General features: G+C 45.0%; 2 protein-coding genes across 2 annotated transcripts; both read left to right on the top strand.

Annotated features, from left to right (window-relative positions):
* The first annotated feature begins 2,576 nt into the window (after nt 1–2,576).
* On the top strand, nt 2,577–5,515 carry LOC126359524 (skin secretory protein xP2-like). Its single transcript, XM_050007641.1, has 2 exons — nt 2,577–3,030; nt 4,872–5,515. The coding sequence occupies exons 1-2, from the start codon at nt 2,577–2,579 to the stop codon at nt 5,513–5,515; spliced, it is 1,098 nt and encodes a 365-aa protein (XP_049863598.1).
* A 14,216-nt stretch (nt 5,516–19,731) lies between these two features.
* On the top strand, nt 19,732–26,531 carry LOC126355920 (27 kDa hemolymph protein-like). Its single transcript, XM_050006474.1, has 6 exons — nt 19,732–19,980; nt 20,685–20,899; nt 23,912–24,033; nt 25,138–25,292; nt 25,379–25,529; nt 25,727–26,531. Exons 1-6 carry the CDS (start codon nt 19,944–19,946, stop codon nt 25,947–25,949), a joined length of 903 nt encoding a protein of 300 aa, XP_049862431.1. The 5' UTR covers nt 19,732–19,943; the 3' UTR covers nt 25,950–26,531.
* Nucleotides 26,532–27,452: the final 921 nt, after the last annotated feature.

Below are 27,452 nucleotides of genomic sequence, written 5' to 3'. Positions count from 1 at the left end.
AAATTTTAATTCATTGCTTCGGTTTCTATCCCTATTGTTTAGTATTTGTTAATAAGCTGTTTTGTGCTATTTATGGGAGCACAAACATGAATAAAAACGCAGACTGTACGTCACACTGAAGGACTATTTCCGTAAGACAGACACTTGTGTAAGAAGTGGATGACAGCATCAGACCAAAAACACCTAAGAATTACAGTAATATGGTGCGCAGATTCGTAATACAGAGGTGTCTTGTAAATTGCTATATGCCATACAAATAACACAATGAAAACCAGGTGTTCAAAGTGTAGAAAACAGTAGGTGGCAAAATAAACGACTTATAAGTTGCAGAGGGAGTTATTGACGTATTTATTTGTGCCAAGGCTTATGTCAGAGTGCGCCTCCTTAACACAGAAATAATTGCACAATGGGATGACAGAAGAAGTTAAGTAAATATTGTTCCTACCCAGACAATTCTCTGCATAAAAGTTACTTATTTTATGCGATCATTATTAATAGTATTTTTGTTAAGAAAAGAAAGTTCTTAGGAACAATAACCTTCTGGTCTGTTAAAGCCTCACATATCCACAGAACAATCAGGTTTTTTTGATGGGAAAGGAACTCGTGAAGATTCTCAATATAAGACAAATAATAGAAAAATCACCAGAGTTCTGACTTCCTCTTTTCATCTGCTTTCTTGACTATAGGAAAGCCTTTGACTGTGTTTCTGGGAAAAGCTGTGGCAGGTGCTTGCAGAGTTCGGTGCCCACCTCCCTTTATAACATTGATCAAAAGTCTATACAATAATCAATTCGCAGCTGTAAAGACAAGTGCTGGCACGTCCTATTCCTTCAAAGTATCAAAAGGTGTGAGATAGGGTTGTGTCCTATCCCCACAACTGTACAACATCTATTGAGGACATGTCGTTAGGAAATCTCTTGATGGTTTGACCAAAGGCTTCTCAACTGGTGGGAGAATTATTAACAATCTTCGTTTTCCTGATGACACTGTGCTTTTAGCCAACAGCGAAGATGAAAGTGCTGAGTTACTAAAAAGAGTAAAAGACTTTAGACTAGTATGGATTAGACATCAACCTCAGCAAGTCCAATCTCATGATAATTGATCGAGAAGAACAGATCCAGCTCACAGGTCGATTAGAGGAACTGGAAGTCGTGCATCCCTTCACTTATCTCGGGTCTCTCCAGCACGGGAAGTTGTGAAGATGAGATAAGAAGACGGATCACGCTAGGGCGAGTGGTTATGAAGAAGCTCACCTAGATCTGACAGAGCAGAACAATAACAAGTAGTACAAAAATCCGGGTAATGGAAACACTCGTGTTTTCTGTCTTCTTTTATGGTTGCGAAACATGGACACTCAAGGCCAGAGACAAACAGCGCATTGATGCGTTTGAGCTTTGCTGATGGCGTAGGATGCTACGCATAAAATGGACCGAAAGAAGAACAAATGGGTCCATTATTGAACAACTCGATATCTCCAGAAGCCTTTCTTTTCGAGTCACCGAAAACATTCTCCACTTTTTTGGCCATATTGTGACAAGAAATGGAGAAAGTCCTGAGAAAATAATTTTGCAAGGAAAGACTGAGGGCACGAGACGAAGAGGAAGAAGAGCAAGCAGATGGATAGATCAAATCAAGATGTCCAGTGTACCTCTTCAGCAGGCACTAAGAGAATCTGGCAACTGTCCGGGAGGGAATCGTTTGGTTCATAGGGTCACGACGCTCAGCAGAGAGCACAACGACTTATGATGATGATGATGATGATGTTAAAGAGAGGATCATTTAGGAAACTATCCCGACAACAGCGACGTTTAAAATTAAAACAGACATGCCGTCTGGCAGTTTTGCTAACAACTGTGGTTATTTCACATCCAGGAATATCCTGTTCTAAATACCATATTCTGTATTTGTGTAATCGCATAAATAAATTAGGGAGTGTTATTGTTACGAGGGGCAGTCAAATGAAAACGAGACAGATGGGGAGAAAGCAATAAGTAAACTGTTCACTATTTCAAAAGTACTCGCCATTACTGTTAATACATTTATCCCACTGTGAGACAATACAACCAGTGACTTCATGGGAAAATGTATGCAATGAGACTTTCAGATATAGGGGGAGTTGCTCATAAGAACAGGACTTCCAGTATAAAGTTATTCAATTGGGCTCCTTATATTCAAGGTCACTCCCATTCCCCTCACAATGCGGAACCACTGGGAATTGATCAATGTCACCCAGGGGAATCAACCATAAGCCTTGGACAATTATACAAATTATCGATAGTGGTCATATGATATGAAACTGGCGGGAAACCTCTCCCTAGCTCTCTCCAACAATGGGCGTGCAAGAAAATGGCGGGAAACCCAATGGACCAATAAGATTCGAGCTTCGCCTCCTCCTCCTCGTCGTTATCATCCTATATAACTAAGGCACCTGAGTGGGACACTTTCAGTTCACGCCGAGCGAGCCTACTGCTGTCATCGTAGCCGCCGCGTCATCGTCCACCGCCGCCAGCGTACCGGAGCCATCCTCGCAGGGCCTCTACTACTCGGAAGTAACGAACGGACGCACAGTCGCTGAGATGTGCAGCCGCGAGAAGGACGTACCTGCGCTTGCTAACGACGCGAAGGGTGTGGCAGATCGCCGTCCGGCCGCGCTTGCGCCGTCGGCGTCCCCATCTGGCCCCCCACTTACGACGACCAGTGCTATGGCTATGGATTTGATGGACACAGCTTCGCAAACTTTGAAGACAGCACTGTCTGTTCCGCTCCCCGATTCTGAAGATGAGAGCTCCACCGCCCCTCAGCCACGCGGACGAAGTGGGAAACAGAAGAGGAGGGCAACAGCCGCCACGTCCGCTGTTCGCAGCTCACCGATCGTGAAGAGGGCCAAGCAAGATTTCACCCCTGACGCTGATGGTTTTGACCCGGCCCGGCGCACTGCAAGACGCATGCAGTCATCGACGACGCTTCCAACTGCCGTCGCCAACTCATTCGACGCGCTCGCTGACGCACCGGACCAGGGGAACTGCAGAAGTTGTTGTGCAGCTGGACAACGGCCGTATATACCGTGAAGCCTGCCGGACGAGACCTGTACAGGGTCACACTCCGCACTGCTGACGACTAGCGCCGGGTCACTCAGGAGGCGACTGAGCGTGGTATCCCGTTCTATACTCACGCTTCCGCACCTGACAAAGTCTTGAAGATTGTAATCCGGGACCTCCCATTCAACATGGAAGCCGATTACCTGCATCGCGAACTCGCTGACATGGACTTCTACATACGAGCAGTTGTGAAGACGAAGTCGCCTAAATCGCGCGATGATATGCCGCTTTTCCTGGTCGTCTGCTCCGACACCGTGGAGAACCGCAAAGTACACTCCTGGAAATGGAAAAAAGAACACATTGACACCGGTGTGTCAGACCCACCATACTTGCTCCGGACACTGCGAGAGGGCTGTACAAGCAATGATCACACGCACGTCACAGCGGACACACCAGGAACCGCGGTGTTGGCCGTCGAATGGCGCTAGCAGCGCAGCATTTGTGCACCGCCGCCGTCAGTGTCAGCCAGTTTGCCGTGGCATACGCAGCTCCATCGCAGTCTTTAACACTGGTAGCATGCCGCGACAGCGTGGACGTGAACCGTATGTGCAGTTGATGGACTCTGAGCGAGGGCGTATAGTGGGGATGCGGGAGGCCGGGTGGACGTACCGCCGAATTGCTCAACACGTGGGGCGTGAGGTCTCCACAGTACATCGATGTTGTCGCCAGTGGTCGGCGGAAGGTGCACGGGCCCGTCGACCTGGGACCGGACCGCATCGACGCACGGATGCACGCCAAGACCGTAGGATCCTACGCAGTGCCGTAGGGGACCGCACCGCCACTTCCCAGCAAGTTAGGGACACTGTTGCTCCTGGGGTATCGGCGAGTACCATTCGCAACCGTCTCCATGAAGCTGGGCTACGGTCCCGCACACCGTTAGGCCGTCTTCCGCTCACGCCCCAACATCGTGCAGCCCGCCTCCAGTGGTGTCGCGACAGGCGTGAATGGAGGGACGAATGGAGACGTGTCGTCTTCAGCGATGAGAGTCGCTTCTGCCTTGGTGCCAATGATGGTCGTATGCGTATTTGGCGCCGTGCAGGTGAGCGCCACAATCAGGACTGCATACGACCGAGGCACACAGGGCCAACACCCGGCATCATGGTGTGGGGAGCGATCTCCTACACTGGCCGTACACCTCTGGTGGTCGTCGAGGGGACACTGAATAGTGCACGGTACATCCAAACCGTCATCGAACCCATCGTTCTTCCATTCCTAACCGGCAAGGGAACTTGCTGTTCCAACAGGACAATGCACGTCCGCATGTATCCCGTGCCACCCAACGTGCTCTAGAAGGTGTAATTCAACTACCCTGGCCAGCAAGATCTCCGGATCTGTCCCCCATTGAGCATGTTTGGCATGGCAAGCCGTTCCATAGGACTACATCCAGCATCTCTACGATCGTCTCCATGGGAGAATAGCAGCCTGCATTGCTGCGAAAGGTGGATATACACTGTACTAGTGCCGACATTGTGCATGCTCTGTTGCCTGTGTCTATGTGCCTGTGGTTCTGTCAGTGTGATCATGTGATGTATCTGACCCCAGGAATGTGTCAATGAAGTTTTCCCTTCCTGGGACAATGAATTCACGGTGTTCTTATTTCAATTTCCAGGAGTGTATACCAATTGACGCGGATCGCTGACGTTCCGGTTCAGACCGAAGATCTTCGCTCCAGGAGAGGCCCTGTGCAGTGCTTTCGCTGCCAGGGGATCAATCACGTCGCGCGCCACTGCTCTATGCCGGACAGATGTGTTAAATGCGCCGGCGCCCACGCAGGAAGTGCGTGCCCCCGTCCACCCACCGAGAAGCCGACATGTGCACTCTGTGGCGGTGCTCACGTGGCCAGCTATCGTGGGTGTGAGGTGTGGAAGCGTGCCATCGCTCGCCAATGTGGCCAAACACCAGCGCCGCGTCCGAAGAAGCCAGCAACGAGACGGCCCGGCGTCTCTTTCGCGGCGGCAACGTCAGGGGTGCCCTCCGCCGTCCCGGCTGCGTCGGCTGCTCCTGCTCCTGCCGCGTCCGATGCCGTGCCGATACCTGAGGCTCCTGCGCCTCCACCACAGCTGCTTGTGGCGGACCCGGGTACTGCCTCTCCCGGGCCGTCGGCCGGACCGCGCCCCGCCAATCGCTTGCGCGGGGGTCAGCGCCCCGTGGGTACCCAGCTCTCAGCACCGTCAGTCGACCAGCCCCAGGTGGACTCTCCAAGCGAGTCAGCCACGCCTTCCCCTTCCAGCGACGGGGCCGCGCCGGCTGCCTCCACCGCTGACCTGGCCAACCTTGTCGAGCAGCTCACTGCCTTGGTGACCAGTGCTACGAAGTTGATTGAAGTCCTATCGCAGCAACTCACCGCTGCAGTGCCGATGGCCTCTCCGGCCCCGACCGCTGTCAACACTCACCAGCTGCACCACGGGCAGCGTTAGAGGGCTCACGGTCGTCACGTGGAATGCCAACGGCGTCCGCACTCAAGCTGGTGAACTTCGCCAATTTCTTCGAGATAAAGCCGTCGAAGTCTGCCTTATCAACGAAACCCACCTGAAGCCTGGGGTCGACGTCAGGGCGGCCAACTACTCCAGCTATCGCACCGATCGACTGACGGCGGGTGGTGGGACAGCCGTTTACGTCCACAATGGCATTCGTCATCACATGATACACCTTCCGCCACTGGCAACCCTGGAGGCCACTGGTGTCGTCGTTCACACCTCGGCGGGCGCCATCACGTTCGTCGCTGCCTATCGGCCGCCGTCTCGTCCACTGGACCCTGCTGACATCGATGCTCTGCTCTCCTTGAGGGGGCAGGTGTTCGTCACCGGGGAGTTCAATAGTAAACATATCTCCTGGAACTCCAGGATCACCAATGCCGCTGGCCGCTGCCTGCTCCGGGTAGCAGAACGCCACCATGCGCTTGTGGTGGGGCCGTACGATCCGACAATCTCACCTGCCCGTGGCCTCCCGAATATCATCGACATCGCAGTCGTCAAGGGCATCCCTCATCAGATCACCGCCACGACGAGGACGGCACTGTCTTCTGATCATGTCCCAGTGGTTTTCGATATCGACTTAGACGCCTTGCAACAGCCCAGGCGAGGCATCTCACTTGCTGGCATCGACTGGGGCAGGTTTCAAGCAGCCGTGACGGACTCACTCGCCGCCGCGCCGCCCCCTGCGGAAGCTGGAGCGGACGCAGCGCTTCTGCACTTTGCGGCAACCACGATCGACGCTGCCAACATAGCAACGCCGCCCCGACCTCGCACTCCGCCTGACTACTCCCGCCAGCTGCCGCCGGACATCCTTGAGGCCATCACTGAGAAGAACCGGGTCTACCGAGAGTGGCAGCGGACAAGAAATGCCGACACCAAGCGCCTCCTCAACAGGATGCGGCGGGACATCCGGGTCGCCATTGACAACCATCGCAATCGCGACTGGAATAACAAGGTCGCCACCCCCTGTCTTGACGACAGCACGGCCTGGCAGACGATGAAGCGTTTCCTACGCCGCACGCAACGTATCCCTCCACTGCTCGTCAATGGTCAGGCTGTCTGCGAACCAGCTGCGAAGGCTGATGCCCTCGCAGACGTCTTTAAGGCTGCGTTTACGCCGATCGAAGACCCGACCGACGCTGTCCACGACGACCTGGTTGCTGACCGGCTCCTACGCTACTTGGAGGCACGCGACGACGATGACGTCATTGAAGAGACGACGGCGGAGGAGGTGTCGTCCATCCTGCGTGCCCTGAACCCCAGGAAAGCTGCGGGCCCAGACGAGGTTTCCAACGCCCTACTCCAGAAGTTGCCGCCGGTGGCTGTCACTCATCTCGCCGCCGTAATCCTCCGGTCCTGCAGTTTTCCTCAGTCCTGGAAGCATGCAGAGATCGTGGCGATTCCGAAGATGGGGAAGGATCTGCGTCAGCCCGCGAACTACAGACCTTTTAGTTTACTGCCGGCCGTCTCCAAGGTCTTTGAAAGGGTGTACATCAGGCGGCTGCAGCGCCACGTTGACGAGGAAGGCCTCCTGCCCGAAGAGCAGTTCGGCTTTCGCAGGGGCCACTCGGCAGTTCACCAACTCCTACGGCTAGTGGAAGATGTGTTCGTCGCCCTCGAGCAGCGCGAGTCCTTCGGCGCGGTGTTCCTGGACGTGTCGCGTGCTTTCGACAGTGTGTGGCACCGCGGCCTCTTGTTCAAACTTTTTGAACTTGGGGTCCCGACGTCGCACGTCCGTCTCATCCATTCCTATCTTGCCGATAGGACCTTCCATGTGCGGGCCGCGCATGGCTTGTCCTCCGTCCGCCGCATCAACGCCAGTGTGCCACAGGGCTCGGTCTTGGGACCACTCCTGTACTCGCTGTACACTTCTGATGCGCCGAAGATCAACCGTGTGCGGCTCGCCCAGTACGCGGATGACACGGCTGTATATACGAGGAGCCTCAATGCCGCCGTCATGCGCCGCCGTCTGCAGCTCGCCGTTGACACCCTGGCAGCCTGGGCCGTCAAGTGGCGTCTACAATTCAATGGGGCCAAGACGCAGTTCCTGATCGTCACCAGGCGACTCGTTCCTGCGGGTCTGCAACCGCTCACCGTCGGTGGCAGCCCTGTCCTGTGGCGTCCCACGGCGCATTACCTCGGCGTCACCATCGACCGCCCACTCACGTGGGTTCCGCACATCCGCGAAGTGAAGGCCAAAGTGTGGAACCGGCTTCGCGTCCTGTACCCGGTGCTAAACCCCGGCTCCCGACTACCACCGCGTCTGGGCATCACTCTCTACAAGGCGCTGCTCCGCCCTGTACTCAAATACGCCGTCGTCGTCTGGGAGAACGCCGCCGACACGAACCTGAAGAAGCTGGAGGCACATATCCTTAGGCTGGCCTTGCACCTGCCTTACGATTTCGCCACCGCTCCTCTTCACGACGTCGCGGAAGTACCTCTGCTCCGTGACCTCTTCCAGGCGGCCACCCGCACCTTTTACGAACGTGCTGGCCGGTCACACAACGCCCAAATCCGGACGCTGGGCCGCAAACTGCCGCGCAGCGTCACCACCCGCTGGCCACACCTGCTCGCTGCATAGCTAACACTGCAGAGACTGGATGAAGCGTCGTCTCACGCGGTCTACACGTCCAGCACGAACGCTGGTCCAACTGAGGCGCCACGTGGAAATGGCATGGCAAGCCGTTCCACAGGACTACATCCAGCATCTCTACGATCGCCTCCATGGGAGAATAGCAGCCTGCATTGCTGCGTAAGGTGGATATACACTGTACTAATGCCGACATTGTGCATGCTCTGTTGCCTGTGTCTATGTGACTGTGGTTCTGTCAGTGTGATCATGTGATGTATCTGACCCCAGGAATGTGTCAATAAAGTTTCCCCTTCCTGGGACAATGAATTCACGGTGTTCTTATTTCAATTTCCAGGAGTGTATGTCACAGCACCTCTCTCACTATGTGATAAAATGCGATCTTAGAGAGCTGCAGGGATCGAGCAGCGTCTGTCGATAAGCATATTTTCAAAAAAGACCAGTTATTACAATTAGCATACTACTACAATGATTCAAATTGCGAACAACACACGCGTAGTGACCGATGGAAGAAAACGGACTGCAGTACCTAATAACAATGGAATTCATACCATTTTTTCTCCAATCCAGCGACCACCGCATGGCTCCAGGTGGCTCAGAGGTGTAGTTGGAACAGCGCTCGCCACATAAATGAAATCTCTACTCCCGCAGCTCACAGCCTCAAAGTGCGGGCATTTGTTGATGACAACTGCCGACAAGCGACCTACACAACATCATGTATGGGCAGCAATCACTGATCTTTGTGTGTCGCTAACGTTAACGGTCAAGAAGTTCCTGCCCGCCACTGCACACGAGTCTCCACCGCACTGCCCGTAGGCTTCCCTGCGCCCATTAAAGAAACAGGACCAGAGGAGAGCCCACACACTGAGAGTGATGTATCTAATTGCAAGAAGCCGGTGCTAGATAAGGTTTGTAGTATGTCACCTCTCGAAAATTCTTTGCAGCCAGAGGACTATGTATGAATGAAAAAAACACTCTAACATGTGGTTGTTGTACATCTCTCTAAATACCAGTAATGAGATACTACTGACCATAATGGGGTTCACGCGCAAAATGACAATTTATTAAGTCGATTATACAAAGAATAAACGTTCTGAGACAAATCTGAAGCAACTTGTAGATTTGTGTGGTTGACAACCATAGAAAAAACAAATAACAAACACAACTGAAGAGCCAAAGAAACTGGTACACCTGCCTAATATCGCGCACGCAGAAGTGCCGCAACACGACGTGTCATGGGCTCGACTAATGTCTGAAGTAGTGCTGGAGGAAACTGACACCATGAATCCTGCAGGGCTGTCCATAGATCCGTACGAGTACGAGGAGGCGGAGATTTCTAGTGAAAAGCACGTTGTACGGTATCCCAAATGTGCTCAATAATGATCATGTCTGGGGAGTTTGGTGGTCAGCGGAAGTGCTTAAACTCAGAAGATTGTTCCTGGAGCCTCTCTGTAGCAATTCTGAACGTGTGGGGTATCGCATTGTCCTGCTGGAATTTCCAAATCCGTCGGAATGCACAATGGACATGAATGGATGCAAGGTGATCAAACAGGGTGCTTACGCACGTGTCACCTGTCAGAGCCGCATCTAGACGTATCAGGGGTCCCATATCACTCCAACTGCACACACGCCACACTATTACAGAACCTCCACCAGCTTGAACAGCCTCCTGCTGACATGCAGGGTCTATGGAATCAAGAGGTTTTTTTCCATTTCTGTATACGTCCATCAGCTCGATACAATTTAAAACGAGACTCGTCCGACCAGGCAACATGTTTCCAGTCATCAACAGTCCAATATCGGTGTTGATGGGCCCAGGCGAGGCGTGAAGATTTGTGTCGTGCAGTCATCAAGGGTAGACGAGTGGTTCTCCGGCTCCGAAATCCCGTATCGATGGTGTTTCGTTGAATGAGTTCCTTGTAACCTACACAAGTCTGTAGTCAGGGCTAGACGACGCTCCAGCTGGTGTAAAGAACGGCATCGTTAGACCATGGATGACTGGAAACGAGTGATTTGGGGTGATGAATCATGCTATCCGATGGAAGGGTTTGGGTCTAGTGAATGTCATCACGTATAGCGCCAACAGTGAAGTACAGAGGAGTTTCTCGTGATTAGGGTGTGGCCCTCTTGTTCTCGTAACAAAACACAAACTGCAGAAGGATACAAACAGATTTTACAGCGTTGTATAATACGTGTAGCGCAGCAATACGATGACTGTGAGTATGAGCATGACACTGCACGCTGTTGTAATGTAAGGCGATGCTTTGTGGACATAAATAATCCAGAAGTGGACTGTCCTCGCCAGAGTCCCGACCTGAGCTCAATGGAACATTTTTGGAATAGGTCAAGACTTCAACTGCGCTCCAGAGCCCGACACCGAACATCACTACTTCCTCTAGTTTGAGATCATGAGGGAGAATGGGTTGTCATTCATCCACAGACATTGAGAGACCTAGTTGAAAGTTGAATAGGGATGTGGAAATGGACTAATAATTGCTTGAATAACTGGAAAAATTGATCGGAAAGAACAGTTGAAAAAAATTTTGGAGGTAATTTATAATCTGTGCACAATCTTGGGCGAACTTTAATTGATACCTATAGCAACAGACCTCTAATATCATTACAGTCAAGGTCAATAAACATAATTTGCATTACATACTGCTGCTTCCAGTAGTGTGCCGTACCAACTAATCACCGCGATCATTGAAATTGTCGATCTGTCACACGAAGCACAATATTTTTGGTAAAACTAAACCAAGTTCAATAGTTGCCTATCAAGTCTGAGTCATTACCCTCACATTACTTGCATGTGTTTAGTCTTGAGTATGACAGTGTCGATGCAGGAACGCTCGTCCACATACCGCGTGAATTATTCTTGTCTGCTCTGAACCTCTTGATGCAGGATCTCGGCGGCAAGTGAAATGATGAACAGATAGGACCTGAACTTATAGCCGTGCGAATAACTATTCCTTTTCTAATAATTTTATATAATACTTTCAATGAACTGTTGAAATACACATTTTTAACAGTGCTGCTACGAAGGATCCAAGCATACGTCCGTACGCTACCACTTCCCGAAACAAAATGGTGAAGGTACATGAATTAATAAATTGAAGAGTTTATGTTTTACTTTGTTTCATACAGATAGTTAATGATGTATCGAAACATTATCCTTGCCACGAAACAACGCGTTAATTTACTTTTGGCGTTGTGCTTGGTCTGTAGCTCATTTAGTTCACATATAGCTTATATATAGGATGTGAATTTCAAGTTGACAAACCAGAATAACTCAAAAAATAAGCTTCACACGAAAAAATGTGTAGAATCCCAAGTTGATTTTTTTCGAGGGGGGGGGGGGGGGTCTTCTGGTGCTAAAATTAGCCCGCCATCCCAGCCCTTTGAGGGTGGAGCGGGAGGCAACTTTAAAATTTCAAATGGGAACCCCCATTTTTTATTTCAGAATCAGCTTCTACATAAAAAATACGTAAATTTTGTCTTAAACATTTGTTTTGATTCTTGGTAGTTGGCGCTGTAATTCAAGAAAATCCATGTTCTCATTTTTGCTTGGAAAATGGTTACAGATAAAAAAAACACTTATTTACTTCGTAAATTTTGATTCACTAAAACTAAAACTCTCCCTCTCACCCTGTAGGGTAGGGTTGGAGAGAGAGGAATTACAGTTTTACAAATATTGACCCAATCCGAATCAGTGGAAAAAATTAATATTTGGGTCAGCATTTGTAAAACTCTAACTCCTTTCTCTCAAACCCTACCCTATGGGGAGAGAGGGAGAGTTTTAGTTTTAGCGAATCAAAATTTACGAAGTAAATAAGTATTTTTCTTTTATCTGTAACCATATTCCACGCAACAGCGAGAACATGGGTCTTCTTCAACTACAGCGCCAACTACAAATATTTAAGATAAAATGTACTTAGTTTTTTTTATGTAGAATCTGATTCTTCATCAAAAAATGGGGGTTCCCATTTGAAATTTTAAAGTTGCCTCCCGCCCCACCCCCAAGGGGCTGGGGTGGCGGGCTAATTTTAGCATCAGCAGATGTCCCCCTCAGAAATAGTCAACTTTGGATTCTACACATTTTTTCGTGTGAATCTTTTTTTTCGACTTATTCTGGTTTGCCAACTTAAAATTTACACCCTGTATAAGCAAAGAAAGAAAAATGATATGATTCAACACAAAGTATCTCCGGTAGAATTCAAACAGTCATAAACGTGAAAGGTGGAAATACGCCGTATTAACATCTGCTGATTGGTAAGCAGTTGCTTTTGTTCAGATAATGTACTTCAGTCTAACTTCGCTCGACATTGCGTGCCTCCTAGCATAATCTGAACACCACAGCTAATTAACTCACCTTTAATGTTCCATCAGCCACCGGCATTGCCGCAGCGGTAGCTCCAGTTCCCTTCAGATCACCGAAGTGGTGTTGCGCTTTGCTAGCATTTGGATGGGTGACCGTCTGGGTCTGCCGAGCGCTGTCGGCAGGCGGCAAGCGGGGTGCACTCAGCGGTTGTGAGGTAATGGAGGAGCTACTTGACTGAGAAGTAGCGGCTCCGGTCACGCAAACTGACAACGGCCAGGAGAGCAGTGTACTGACCACACGCTCCCCCGTGCTCCCACGCTAAACACAGTGTTTTGGAGCGGTTCTTGTGACATGGTATTCAATTCATTCACCAGAGCGCCCTACACGTTGTCGATGAGTTTTAAGTCGGATGAACACGCAGTCCAGTCCATTTGCGGAATATCCTCTAGTTCCAAGGGCTCCTCCGTCTGCACTGTTAGATGCAGTTGCATATTGCCATCCGTAAAAATCAGGTCAGTGTCGTATGCATCCCTGAAAAGACGCATATGGAGTAGGACCACAGTGACAAAATGACGTTTATCAGTGAGTGTACGGTGTTCAAAGATTTGCGATTTTGTGCCTCCCGACAGCATAACACCTGGACCGCCAGAACGATAATATTCGACGATGTTCCTGAGTGCATCGCGTGATTCCATCTCACGTAATGAACCCAGAAACATTATCGAACATAACCATCCTGATGCTCCAGGCATTATGGTGTGGGGAGGCATAATGTTGCGTGAACACAGTGACCTTCAAATCTCTGCACACGGGACACTCACCGGTCAACGTAGTCCTTCGTCATATGCGTCTTTTAACGACGGCACTATTTTTTAGTAAGAGGTGGAGTCCCTCCACGCCCACACTACCATGATGGCCAACACAAAAGGTCTACATCTACATCTACGTAATTACTCTGCTATTCACAATAAAGCGCCTGGCAGAGGGTTCAAAGAACCACCCTCATGCTGTCTCTCTACCGTTCCACTCTCGAACGGCACGCGGGAAAAACGAGCACTAAAATGTGTCGGTGCGAGCCCTGATTTCTCTTATTTTATTGTGATGATCATTTCTCCCTATGTAGGTGGGTGCCAACAGAATGTTTTCGCAATCGGAGGAGAAAGCTGGTGATTGAAATTTCATGAGAAGATCCCGTCGCAACGAAAAACGCCTTTGTTTTAATGATTGCCACTCCAATTCACGTATCATGTATGTGACACTATCTCCCCTATTTCGCGATAATACAAAACGAGTTGCCCTTCTTTGTACTTTTTCGATGTCATCCGTCAGTCTCACCTGATGCGGGTCCCACATCGCACAGCAGTACTCCAGAATAGGGCGGACAAGCGTGGTGTAATCAGTCTTTAGTAGACCTGTTGCACCTTCTAAGTGTTCTGCCAATAAATCGCTGTCTTCGGTGTGCTCTACCCGCAATATTATCTATGTGATAGTTCCAATTTAGGTTATTTGTAATTGTAATCCGTAAGTATTTAGTTGAATTTACAGTCCTCAGATTTGTGTGACTTATCGCGTAATCGAAATTTAGCTGATTTCTTTTAGTACTCATGTTAATAACTTCACTTTTTTTTATTCAGGGTCAATTGCCACTTTTCGCACCATACAGATATCTTATCTAAATCTTTTTGCAAGTCGTTTTGATCATCTGATGAATTTACAAGACGGTAAATGACAGCATCATCTGCAAACAATCTAAGACGGCTACTCAGATTGTCTCCTATGTCGTTAATATAGATCAGGAACAATAGAGGACCCATAACACTTCCTTCGGGAACGCCGGATATTACTTCTGTTTTACTCGATGACTTTCCGTCTATTACTGCAAACTGTGACCTTTCCGACAGGAAATCACGAATCAAGTCACACAACTGAGGCGACACTCCGTAGGCACGCAGTTTGGTTAGAAGACCCTTGCGAGGAACGGTGTCGAAAGCCTTCTGGAAATCTAAAAATATGGAATCAGTTTGACATCCCCCATCGATAGCACTTATATGAGTATAAAGAGCTAGTTTTGTTTCACAAAGACGATGTTTTCTGAATCCATGCTGACTATATATCAGTAAATCGTTTTCTTCGAGGTACATAATGTTCGAATAGAGTATATGTTCTAAAACCCTACTGCAAATCGACGTTAGTGATACAGGCCTGTAATTCAGCGGATTACTCGTACTTCCCTTTGTGGGTATTGCTGTGACTTGAGAAATTTTCCAGTCTTTAGGTACGGATCTTTCTGTCAGCGAGTGGTTGTATATAACTGCTAAATATGGAGCTATTTTATCAGCATACTCTGAGAGGAACCTGTCTGGTATACAATCTGGACCGGAGGTCTTTCCTTTATTAAGTGATTTAAGCTGCTTTGTTACACCTAGAATATCTACTTCTATGTTTCTCATGTTGGCAGTTGTTCTTGATTGGAATTCAGGAATATTTACTTCGTGTTCTTTGCATAATGTTTAGTTTCCTGTGTAGTGAGGTCTCGCAGGATATGGGTACGGCGATGTTTGCGTACGTCTGGTTAAGGTTAACCATTAATACGCGCTCATCTGGAGACAGATTGGGTCGAAAGTTGAACGAAGGGTAGCGGTTTGAAGGGCAGAGGAAAAAAAGTGCCAAGGCAAGAGCCAAGGAAAAAAAAAAAAAAACCTCTGCGATAGTTGGGTCGGGTTGCAAGAGCAGTAGTGGTTTTCTTGCTGCCTGTAACGGTCATGTAAGGGTAGGCTTTGTTATTAGTGGGTATCATGCAGATCGATACCTTTGTCGTGACGTGATGTTACTCGGCGGTTGCCTCTGAGTGCCGGTGTTGATTTCTAGGCAGCGTCAGCATACCTGTAGCAGTTAGGTTCATCATCGTTTTGTGTCCTCTAGGTCATATATCAGATTCACAGTGTAGGGTAATGTTGACGGTTTGTTTGTGCGTCAGTCTGCGAGCTTGTAGGTTTCCTTGCTGTAGCCTGTTGGTCGGCTTTAGCAGCAGCTGGCATATCCAGGCAGCATTGCTGATGTGCAGAGTCTTGCCGATGTTGCCGCATGTGGATGTTATGTTAGCTTGCCATAGGTGGTTATGCCCTAGCTAGTAGAGTCTTTGGCCGCGTATGGTTGTGACCATACTTTCCCAGAGTAAGAATGAAAGGATTGTTCGAGTGTCTCGAGTTCTTGTATTTTCGTATAGCGTATTTTTTAAATACTTCCTTGAGGGTTTCAAGGCGGTATCCATTGCGAAGATCTACGGGGCGTATGTAGCGTGGAGCGTTGCTAATGATGCATATGGAGCGTTGCTAATGATGCGTAGCACTTCGTTCTGTATGATCTGTAAGCGGCGCTGGCGTGTAGAAGCTGCGTACACCCAGACGGGAGCTGCGTACGTCATCAGAGGTGTAATCAGTGTCATGTATATGGACCTCGACACCCTCCTATTCGATGTACTTTCCCTGTTGAGCATTGGGTTGATTTGTTTGAGCATCGCGTTCGCTCTGTTGGCAACGTAATCAATATGCTCTCCCCCCCCCCCCCCCCCATTAAGTTTCCGGTCCAGCCAGTCACCACAAGATATCTGACTTTCTCTCGGAAACGTATGGGGCGTGCGTGTAGTGTTACCTGTCTACAGTGTTGATGTTTGCGCAGTAGCATCGGTCTGCGTGTGAAAAGAACTGCTTCGCAATTGTCAACGTTTACTTTAATACTCCATCGTTCCAACCAACGCCGCGCGAGATTAGCCGAGCAGTCTCAGGCGCTGCAGTCATGGACTATGCGGCTGGTCCCGGCGGAGGTTCGAGTCCTCCCTCGGGCATGGGTGTGCGTGTTTGTTCTTAAAATAATTTAGGTTAAATAGTGTGTAAGCTTAGGGACTGATGATCTTAGCAGTTAAGTCCCATAACATTTCACAGACATTTGAACATTTGTTCCAACCAAGGCTCGGCAGCTCTGAATTTATGTTCGACGGTTTCCAATCTTGCGCAGGGATGGCTGTGTCATCGCGTAGATGGCTAACGTCGTATTTTGTGTTGCTAGGAAGTAATTAACGTACAGGTTGAACAATATGGGCCCCAGGATGCTTCCCTGAGGTACTCCAGCTTGGATACCGTGTGCCCTGGACATCGGAGTTAAAACATCTGTTTGTGTGATATGAGTGTATGCATTCGGCTCTTACTTCATTTTTATGGGTAACCGTGCGCGACTGCGTTGAACCGTGCAAGTGGAGGGGCTCTTGGAACGAGAGGATATTTAGCGAACGAACTGGCCTGCCCTTCTCTCCGATTTAAATCCCATCGAGTGACTGTGGGATGCGCTGAGCAGACATACCACAGCACGTCAACATGCGTCAGCGCCCGTCCAGCAGCCGTCAACTGCGATGGCGGAGGAATGGAGCGCCTTACGACATGGACTCCTTACCGACCTTGTGGCCAGCATTGAAGCACGTTGCAGGGCATGCATAGCCGTCCGTGGCGATCACACACACTATAAAGGTCAGTCAATTGAAAACGAGACACCTGGAAAAAAAAGTCCATAAACTGCTTATTAGTTCAAAAGTAAACATCATAACTGTTAATACATTTCTCCCAGTGTGTGACAAGACGGTCAACGTGTTTATATAAAGGTGTTAGTGTTTGCCAACGGAACGATGATTCTACCCAGGCGTGCGCCTCTTCGTCCGAAGCAAATCGACGACGGCGAATATGTAGCTTCAGCGTTCCAAAAATTTGGAAATCGCATGAGAGGAGATCAGGACTGTATGAAGGATGTGTAAGGGCTTCCCAGCGAAGCTGCAGAGGTTTTTAGTCCGCATCTTGCTAAGATTGTTTCGACTACGCCACAGAAGTTTCTCTTGCCATTACTCATCCTCCACACACTGCCTATCTCTCTCCATGCTATTTCCATATTTTTGGAATGCTGAAGAAAGACATTCGTGGCCGTCAATTTGCTTCAGACGACGAGGTGCACTCCTGGGTGCAATTATGGTTCGGTAGGCAACCGCAAACATTTTTCTACGGAGGCATTGACCATCTTGTCTCACAGTGGGATAAATGTACTGTACCTGTATTAACAGTTATGGAAATTACTTTTGAAATAGTGAACAGTTTACTCTGTTTGTCATCTGTCTCGTTTTAGTTTGATTGTCCCGTATATTAAAAACCATATCTCGCCTCTTGTTATGTCCAGGGGTCCATCATAAATCGCTGTGACTTCAGTGCAATCATTTCCTTTGAATAAAAGTGTCATTGCGTATTTCTTGCAGCTACCTTGTGTACTATACTGAAGCAGTCACACAACAGGTGAACGTTTCTTTCGTCCGTAAGTTTTGCACAGCAGCGCATTTGAACTAGAACGTCGCACTACAAAGTGACGCGACCAAGTTAATCACGCTAAGGCCACGTCTACGGTCAGCTTTGTTAAAACGCCGACCGCCGCACGCATGCTGACGTTTCACTTCTTTGACCAGCTAGGCACGGGAGACGCTTAAAATAACGAACTTATAAATATTCTTTTGTACTTTATAGACGGCCGAGAATAAATTAAGTCTTAATTATTTTTCAAATGAATCAGTCTTTTGTACGCTTTTTTATTTTGAGTCGTTTTACCAGATGATCAGTGTATTTCGCGCATTTAATGGCATATCTGTGTTTTCTATGCTTAATTTGTAAATTATCGACAATGACAACTCACTGCTGGCAGACAGCACTCTTGTAGGTACATGACATCAAATATCACGGAACATAGTTTCCTTAAACTAAAAAGAAAGAAAAAAAAATATATGTAGCGTGATGCGAACTGGAGCACAGGGTCGAGTAATGACCCTCTAAACACTACACCACTACTTATGCTTCAGAAGTGCTGCTCTGTTTTACATATAAACTTCTTGAAGACTTAGACTGCCGTTGTGTTTTTACCTTATATTTAATTATAACGAACTGTACCAGCGAAGAGTTTGCGAGAGATCCTTAACATTTGAAGCAACCTATATTCATGGGACATACGCAATAGTTTGAAACATAGCAAATGACTTTTCTCCCGAAATTTTCCCGGCGTAGAAGACTTTTCTCCCACTTCCCAGAACCCGATACGACCATGAACATCGGTAGCCGTCCGCGATTGTCGAAACTAGGCGTGTACATGTCAGAGTGGTGGCACGAAAAAGTGTTAACAGAGGCGAATGTAGGGTTTACCCGACCCCACACGTTCGGTTCTGTTGTGGCCGCCGACGGTCATATGCCGCTCAGCGTGTTAATGTTTATTTGTATTCCCAAAATTCCATTCACGTTACTCTGTTTAAACAACATATTTATGAACTATTGTACAGTTCCATTAATCCACATTGAGGGACTTCCGTGGTCCGAAAATTTGCCTTCAATTTTATGTAACGCTTGATGTTTCTGTATAACTAGCTTTTGAACGCAAGAAAAATTAAGCGCCGGAAACTTTGCAATGTGTCCCAGAAGTTGTATGCTTGAATTTGACTCCTCTTCATCGCTTAATTCTTTATCAGCATGAGATACTATGTAGGTATATACATGCTAAGGTTAACAGAAGTAGCGGTTTTTGGCTTCAAAAGAAGTCGTTTCTGTTAATGTCTAAAAACTGTTACATCATTCCAAATGCGTTCGCTACCACTCATCGTACTCTGTTAACCCACAAATTCGTTTGAATCTATCTTTGTTTAGTGTTTCAGGCTGCACTGAACTTCTTTTCCAAACCAACAAACACCTTATTGGTGGGATAATTCGCTCGTTCGTCCAGTGTAAACGGATTTCAGTTCTGTCCTTGTAATACCACTCGGAACACGCCGAACTTTTGCTCAGCGCAACGTGCTGGCTCTTCCATTGCACAGGAACTCGTGAACTTCGCTCTGTCGCCGGACTTCTTTAACAGTTATATATTCATAAGTCGTCCTTTCTTTTCTCTGCCATTTGAGATGAGAAACACTTCCTGCAATTCTGATCTAGCGCACATTTTGTCGAAAATTAGCCCAAGAGAAACGCTACAATAGATAGATAGGCCCTACCGTCCACCATGCGGTCCGTACTGGTTTGTTGTGTGTGGCATATGGATTTAAAATAGTGTTGTTTGAGACCTTTTTCACCTTACAGTCCCACTAGCCGAGAAGCGAATTGCACGAAGTTTGTCAACACACCTATTAAGACATAGAACAAATCATGTGGCAATCGCATCAGGGGAAATCCGCGGGAGTGGGGATAAGTTAGTTCGTGCGACTTGCCGCGAGGAAGCGCTGTAACGGTAGCTGTGCTACACGTGAGACGCGAGCAGTCGAGTCAGTCGGAGTGTCGTTGTCGTGGAGGTCGGAGGTGTTTAGAAGAGAGTCAAACACCGTGACTTCTGTGTTGTATGCTAGTCGGACTCTTCGACTACCAGTACTGATTTAGACTCGCAAGTCTTAAGTTCAAGTGTGAAGAATGAAGTTTCTCGCTGGTTTAGTATTCATTATTGGAGGTAAGTGCCTGCGTTCGTGATTGTGTTGTTACCTTGATTTGACAGGACAGAGGGCATAGGTCGGTGTAATCATATCGCATACGGACTGCTCGGTTGTGCAGAAGAATGTTTCTCACATTTTTTTCAAATATTACACTTTAACAAGCACGGCACGGATACACAAAAGGAAAAGGATTGAAGATCCCCGCAGCTGTTTGTCGCATTAAGTAGTTAGAATGAGTTAATAAGTAAAAAAAATAAATTAATTAAAAAAATTCAAACTATATTGATTCATACGATTGGCGCAGTCATCTATAAACAATTAACGGGGACGGGTGACACTGTAATTCCGAATGAACGTGAATAGTAGATCCCCTAGGCTAACTGTATTGCTGGATTAGACTGATGTATCTTCTACGTGCTATTACACAAGACAGCATGAAGGCATGACAATAGACCCAGTTGGGCTCTTAACGTTTGCCTATGTGTTTTACGCAGAGCTATATAATCCATAGACTTCAGTCATATTTATAGGTAAACTCTGTACGTACAGGCGGCACGTTCAATTGATGCATACGATTTCTAGAGCACGGAGAACATTAGCGTTCAAAGTCTATCCAATATCAATATTAAACTTCGTTCATTCCAAGTAATCTTACATTTGAATTTTTTGTGTTCTGATTTCATGGTTTTTCGTACGATTAACATTAATAATTCTCTTAAAGGTCTGGTTTGTGCCGAAATTAGCAGCTCTGATACCATTGACACTAAAGAGCTGGCAAAAAATGTGCAAGAGCGTTTATCAGGAGTGACAAAAATACCAACCAGCGTGGATGACATACCCCAAGAAACGGTAGAAGAACTTGTGCAGGATACTCAGATGAAAGTAGAAGAAAAATGTAGAAAAGTTGGAGGTGAAGCAGCATTCTTACGTGCTCAGGTAATTTTGTGTGTGTGTGTGTGTGTGTGTGTGTGTCACCAGAAAGAGCTAATTTCTCATTGCCTTGGTGTTTCCAAAATAAATTGTCACTGTATTAATTCTGTGGTAAATCTTAAACCCACATGGAATATCAAATAGTTTGAATACAGCAAATTACAGTACAAAATATTATGGATGGCGTCTCTTGTGATAATGGGCAGTTGCTCTCTATATTCCACATACAAAGAAAAATAACTTTTATTGGGAAAAAGCATTAGGATTATAAACACACTGTGGAAAACTTTAAACATCTACTGAAGTGTAGGCTAGTTTCATGTATATTGTACTGTTGATATAAACTTCACATTTAATATATTTATTGATGAGGCTATAATTTTGTTTGAGAAAAACCTTTTTGTAAAATGTGAGTGATGGAGAATGTCAATCAAGCCACAGATTAGAGGACATCAAAATTTCTTGTAGAATGAAAAAGGAGCCTTCATGCAGTAATAAAGAGATCAAATGAGCCGAATAAGATAAAGCAGTACAACTTTAATATTATATTAACAATCATACAGCTGTCAAAGAAACGCATTCCTCAGGGCAAAAATTCATGACTCGGACAATAAAATAGAAATTAGCCTATCTAGAATGTTGTAGTTAGGGAAACAAGGAAAACTGCAGTGAAAATATCTAAATAAAATGGCCATCTTGTAAGTGATCCAAAAGCAGTTATTGATATTCAGCAAACATTTTTTTAAAACAGAATGAACTGGATTGCAAAGCACCATATATAGTCATGAATTTTTTGCAAGTCATTGTACCCAGTACAACACAACAGATAAAGTAACAAGTCACTTTTTGAGAAATTGAGTCATTAAATCTCTGAAAAGTAAAAACTGCTGGAGTGACACTAAATCTAGCAAATTATTGAATGAGTGCTGCAGCCATATAAGACTGACACCTGATGCATCACTTAAGCAAGGAATAGTTCCTGAAAAGCTTAAGTATGCAGCTGTGAAACCACTGTATAAGAAGTGAGATATGAAAAATACTGCACACTATCAGTTAGTTTCACTAATGACAAATTTTTCGAAAGTTTTTGGAGAAACTGATTGCCAGGATTGTTGGTCACCTCTGTGCCCATATCATCTTCAGCAACAGTCAGTTTGGATTCCAGGAGGAGCTATGAATAGAAAATGTAGTATTCACATTTTGTGCCAATGTTTTGGAGTCCAACAAATAAATGGTGCTTGGAATATTTGGTGAACTGTCAAGCATTTGAGTGCTTCCAAATGCTTTTATGCAGACCTACATGTCCTAGGCATAAGTGGTGCAGCAGGGATTCTTTCAAAACAGGAAATTGTACTTGATAGGCTAGTCAAGGTGGTCTCAGCATCAGCAGAATGAGAATACTCTGATGTGTGGAGTGCCTCAGATCTGTTCTGGGCTTCCTAATTTTTGATGATAATAATCTACCTCTGTATATGGATTCTAAATTCATTTTTGCTGATGACTCTACACTACTTGATTATTTGGTGGCCTGACTTGACATTTCAGCTAGTAAGGTTTCTAGGAATGCTATGGATTTGTATAACATTCATTCTCTTTCTGTTAATTACATTAAAACAAACTGTATTGTTTCATACTCTCTAGAGGTGAAGAAATGAGGAAAAACTAGGTAACCAGTTCATAGCTAGGGTGTATAATATGAATACCTGTACTTACATACAAATAGCAAACTAAACTGGTCCTGGATCTGTGTGAAGGCCTGAATTCTGAAACTTGCGCTTTACACTACATTTGCACTTACTGAAACATGGAAGCCATTAATCAGCTTATTGTGGTTATTTTCATGGCATGTGGCCTTGGATTTTGGAGAAATCAGGCACTTGTTGGAAAAAGATGCAAAGTATACAGAAAAAAGCAGTTGTTGTTGTTTTCAGTCCTGAGATTGGTTTGATGCAGCTCCCCATACTGCTCTATCCTGTGCAATCTTCATAATCTCCCATTACCTACTGCAGCCTATGTCCTTCTGAATCTGCTTAGTGTATTCATTTCTTGGTCTTCCTCTATTTTTACTCTCCACGCTGCCGTCCAGTACTAAATTGGTGATCCCTTGGTGCCTCAGAACATGTCCTGCCAACTGATCCTTCTTCTAGTCAAGTTGTGCCACAAACTCCTCCCCAATTCTATTCAATACCTCCTCATTAGTTATGTGATCTACCCATCTAATCTTCAGCATTCTTCTGTAGCACCACATTTCGAAAGCTTCTATTCTCTTCTTGTCTAAACTATTTATTGTCCATGTTTCACTTCCATACATGGCTACACTCCATACAAATACTTTCAGAAATGACTTCCTGACACCAGCACAAAAGAGCTATAAAAATCAAAAGTGGAGTCCACTCTGGAGCCACATGCAGAAATATTTTTAAGGAACTAGGTTTTAGCATCCACTGCACAACATATCATATATCCCTGATGTGTTTTAAAAAGGAAAGAAAGCACCTTTTCAAACCTAATTATGTGTATCATTCGCATGATACCAGAAGAAAAGACAATATCCACTGAAGATACAAACCTGAGTATGATACAGAAGTGTGTTAAGTGATTGTAAGATTTTTAATGCCCTCCCTTCAGAGATTGTTTAGCAGACAAGTTAAAAAAAGCAAGCATTAAGGCAGTTCCTATTACAAAAGTCATTTTATCCTGTGAAAAAGTTCCTGAACAACAATGATTAGTACCATGTACTGTAACTTTCAGATACATGTCCAATCTATGTGATGCTGTCCATTATTGTAAATGTGTTTATTCTATGACATATCTTCTGTAATATTTATCAAACTGTAGAATTTTTCTGTAATAGGACCTAAGCTGAATGATGATTTTCTATTAAACTGGTTAGTGCTGTTTACATAATATGATTTGTAAAACTGACATGTTCCTTATCTTGTGATATCAAAATGTGAATCTCTGGAATATGAAATAAAAATAACCTACTCAATTTGTAAATTACTGTTTCCATTTCAGAATGCGAAGAATGAATTGATGGACTGTATTCAGAATCTAATCAACATTACAGAACTTCAGCAGAAGGTAGAAGATGCTAAGCCGGTTGGAAAGCTGGATGAAGTGTCTAGAGAATACTGCCAGTAAGTCACTAATACAATGGTTACATATGAAACCTTTATTGTTGCAGCATATTTGATCAGCATACCTGAAACCTGTACATAAACTTGAAAGGTGTCTAGAAACTGATAGCAGAGACACAAGCACTAATTTTTATCCATGTTTTGCATTTCTGTATTCAATAATTATGTTAAAGGTATTAAATTTTGTCACAAATTGTGAAAGTGAACTTTAGTGACAGATTACAGCTATGGACTGGATTGAGACACTGAACTAGAAATTTCCATATAATGGCCAGATTTCCTAATCCTCAGTGTAACAGCACCCATCAGCAGTTGCTATAGAACACTTGTAGTCTGCAAACTTTCTTGAACATTGTTTGGGAGAGGTTTAAAGTTGGAAGGGGAGGGTGAATCAGGCTTTCTGTAGGTAGTGCAGTTCTGAACCAGGCTACTCTATTACTCATTCTACACAAATAACTTAATTGCTGTGAAACGAAGGACTTGGCAGTAGCTACTTCAGTGCTACAGTACACAGTACTGACAGATCACTAATGTTGGCTGTGGGCAGATACAACAGTTAATCAAATGCCTCTCCCATTGTTAATAAGAACTTTTCAAGTCCACAATCATTTTTGGCCTTTACAGTAGGCCATTTTCAAGTGGACCCAAAACTAAGCTGTAGAGAGAAATGTCAAACTGGCCATTTCCTGAATAAAGTTCGTATCAGCAACTGGAACAGCATTTCCTTAATTGAACATAGTTTGGAACTGGCACCCTCTGAACATGGATAAACTTATACATAAAATACTACTGGCTCAAAGCCAACAGTCTGACAGATTCAGAATGGGGGACTCCATGCACAGAATTTTGTTTTAGCTGTGAAGGTTGCGAAGGCAAATTCTCTAACCAAAATTGCACGGTTGTAGCCATTGATTAGACATTTTCTTGAGGTAGTAATTGCTGACACATTGTTAGTTGGTAGTATAGCATTGTGAGAGAGAACAGTAGTTGGGAGTTTGACAACCATATGTGCTTGTACTTGCTGATGAAATGAGAAACTTGTCACTTTGTGTATTCAAGAAACATATGTTGGAAACATTTACAGTATAATTTTTTTTGTTGCAGCAAATCTCCTGTCTTGAAAAACTGCATTCAAAACTTTACAGACGCTGCTGAAGGTTGTTTGGAAGAGGCAGAGAAAGAAAGTGTTCGAACTACATTAAACATAACAAATGCAATTCTGGATTTTATTTGCCACAAGCAGGGTGATCGTATTGCATGTAAGAATGAATTATGCACAACCTGATTTTCTTAGGTATGCCTCATTTGTCGGTAAATGTTGATGCTTATTTTATATTTCTTGCAGTATTCATTGCAGAAGGTGGTCAAGATTGCCTGAATAAAACTTCAACTGAAATACAGGAATGTATGAATTCAACTCTTGGTAAATTGGTTCCTCAGGAAAAGTCTAACATAGAATCTCTTCCGCAGTTGGTCCTGGGTGAAAAGGAGTGTGTGTGAGTACTCTGTGAATGAATATTAATTGAATTTAATTTGTTGTGGCTTGTTAGCATTCCTCTTTCACGGTTTGTCTCAAAAGTACAGGCTTCATACTAACAAGATTTCATCAGTGTTTAGTAGTAAAATGTTAATCAACTAAGTGGATGTCCCCAGTTTGTTCTGTGGTAAATTAATTTTTATATTTTACTTGCAGGGCAATGCAAAATATGCAGACATGTACTGTGAATGTAATGGAAGAGAAATGTGCAGAGCCGACACCTGCCAATATAATTGAAAGCATGTTCAGATTCATCATAAAGATGACTCCCTGTGCAAAGTGGGTGAATGAAAAGACAGGTGGAGCAGCAACTGCTATCACCTCAGTATGGAGATTAATAGTGGCATCAGTTATTCCAGCTGTGTTCCTCGCTTTATAATGACGAATTCTGGTGAGATATAAATCAGTGATCACTTACATCTGAATGTAGTGGGTGGACAATTTCAAAGACATTTACTACAAGCAACCTGCAGCTACTGGTGATCTGTGATGCATGTGAATGTGACAGTGATAAGGTGTGCTGGCAACATATTTATTGACTTGCATTTGCACAGTGTTGTGTTCTGAAAGTTACAAATATGAACAGTATTTTAGTGACTGCACTATGACCATGCATCTCAGTAATGAGATGTCCACAGGAACTGAAACAAATTCATTGACTTTGTAAAGGTCTTATCTAGGGCTCAACATTCCAGAAGGTTTGCTAACATTTTATTTAACAAGCATCATCTTATCGATATGATAAAGACCTGTGATATTACGTACATATGGTTCTCTTTTTTATGTGTAATTTTCTCTTGTTAATCGAAAGGACTGTTCGATCATATTTTGTATTTATTTATATTCTTCAGTGGATGAGGGCAGAAGGTGACTTGTTATTATTTAATAAGAGAAATTGCCTATGAGATTATGAAGTTAAACTTGTATAAAATAAAAGTTTATTTCTTTTGTTGTACTTTTACTTTTGCATTTCTTGTTTCATTTATAGAAAATAGTAAAGTATTGTTGGAGGCATAGTAGGAAACAAAAATGTTCCAGGAAATAGCTTTGTGTTGAAATACAAGAAATTCCTACACTATTTACTCACACTATATACTGGCTTTGGGGTACATGTTGTTTAAAACCTTCGTAGTTCAATATTGCAATCTATCTACATGTCATCATCTCAGTATTCAATACAAGTTTCCAAAACTTTGTTCAGTTGATCAAATAATGCAGTTTGTAGTCTCTCACTGATTATCTTTGTTGTAGAATGATGCTCACTGCTATGACTTTGAAGAATAATTTTGCTTGCTTTCATACTTTAAGATGTACTGTAGTTGCTGTGTTTTGGGGTCAGGTGATGCATAATTTTATTTAAATTTCTAGTTAGCAAAGTACTTACATAATTTTTGACAGCTACTTTGCCTTTAAGAGATGGACAGTACAGTCATAAGCATCCACATTTGCAGGAACAGGCATAGGGGGGAAAAAGTGAAGAAGCCAAAAGCACACAAAAACCTAAAAGGAAAACAGGAATTTGATAAACCGAAAAATAAGACTTTCATAAATGGTTTGTGAGGTAGTTGCTTACAAAAGTAGGACATATATTTTCAAGGAAATATTGCATTCTAAACTGTATTGTTTATTACAACACTTTAAAATTGAATTGACCGTAACCATGGTTCCAAAATAACAATCCGTGACAGTTTGACATCCCAGGGCCCACTGGAACCAGAAATGAGAAAGCATTGCTAAACAAATTAAAGTGATCCATTATGTTAACTGTTGCCAGCTTACCATTTTTCCTTCATTAGTCAAGTCTTTGAAGGAAAGGAAAGCATGTCAATTCTATTCTGTTAAGTCTTGTCATTGCATGAATTTTCTCTTGTTAATCAACTGC

This window comes from Schistocerca gregaria, chromosome 1 (genome assembly GCF_023897955.1).
Source record: "Schistocerca gregaria isolate iqSchGreg1 chromosome 1, iqSchGreg1.2, whole genome shotgun sequence".
In the NCBI taxonomy this organism is placed as follows: domain Eukaryota; kingdom Metazoa; phylum Arthropoda; class Insecta; order Orthoptera; family Acrididae; genus Schistocerca; species Schistocerca gregaria.
The sequence above is the reverse complement of the archived record's forward strand: the minus strand, read 5'-3'. Positions and strand labels throughout refer to the sequence as shown.

Excerpts from the sequence above, each read along its gene's own strand:
- LOC126355920 (XM_050006474.1), top strand. The coding sequence starts at position 19,944 with ATGAAGTTTCTCGCTGGTTTAGTATTCATTATTGGAG. Across the intron at positions 20,900-23,911 it reads CAGCATTCTTACGTGCTCAG|AATGCGAAGAATGAATTGAT; the intron begins GTAATTTTGTGT and ends TTTCCATTTCAG. Across the intron at positions 24,034-25,137 it reads GTGTCTAGAGAATACTGCCA|CAAATCTCCTGTCTTGAAAA; the intron begins GTAAGTCACTAA and ends TTTTTGTTGCAG.
- LOC126359524 (XM_050007641.1), top strand. The coding sequence starts at position 2,577 with ATGTGCAGCCGCGAGAAGGACGTACCTGCGCTTGCTAACGACGCGAAG. Across the intron at positions 3,031-4,871 it reads GGACCAGGGGAACTGCAGAA|GAAGTGCGTGCCCCCGTCCA; the intron begins GTTGTTGTGCAG and ends GCGCCCACGCAG.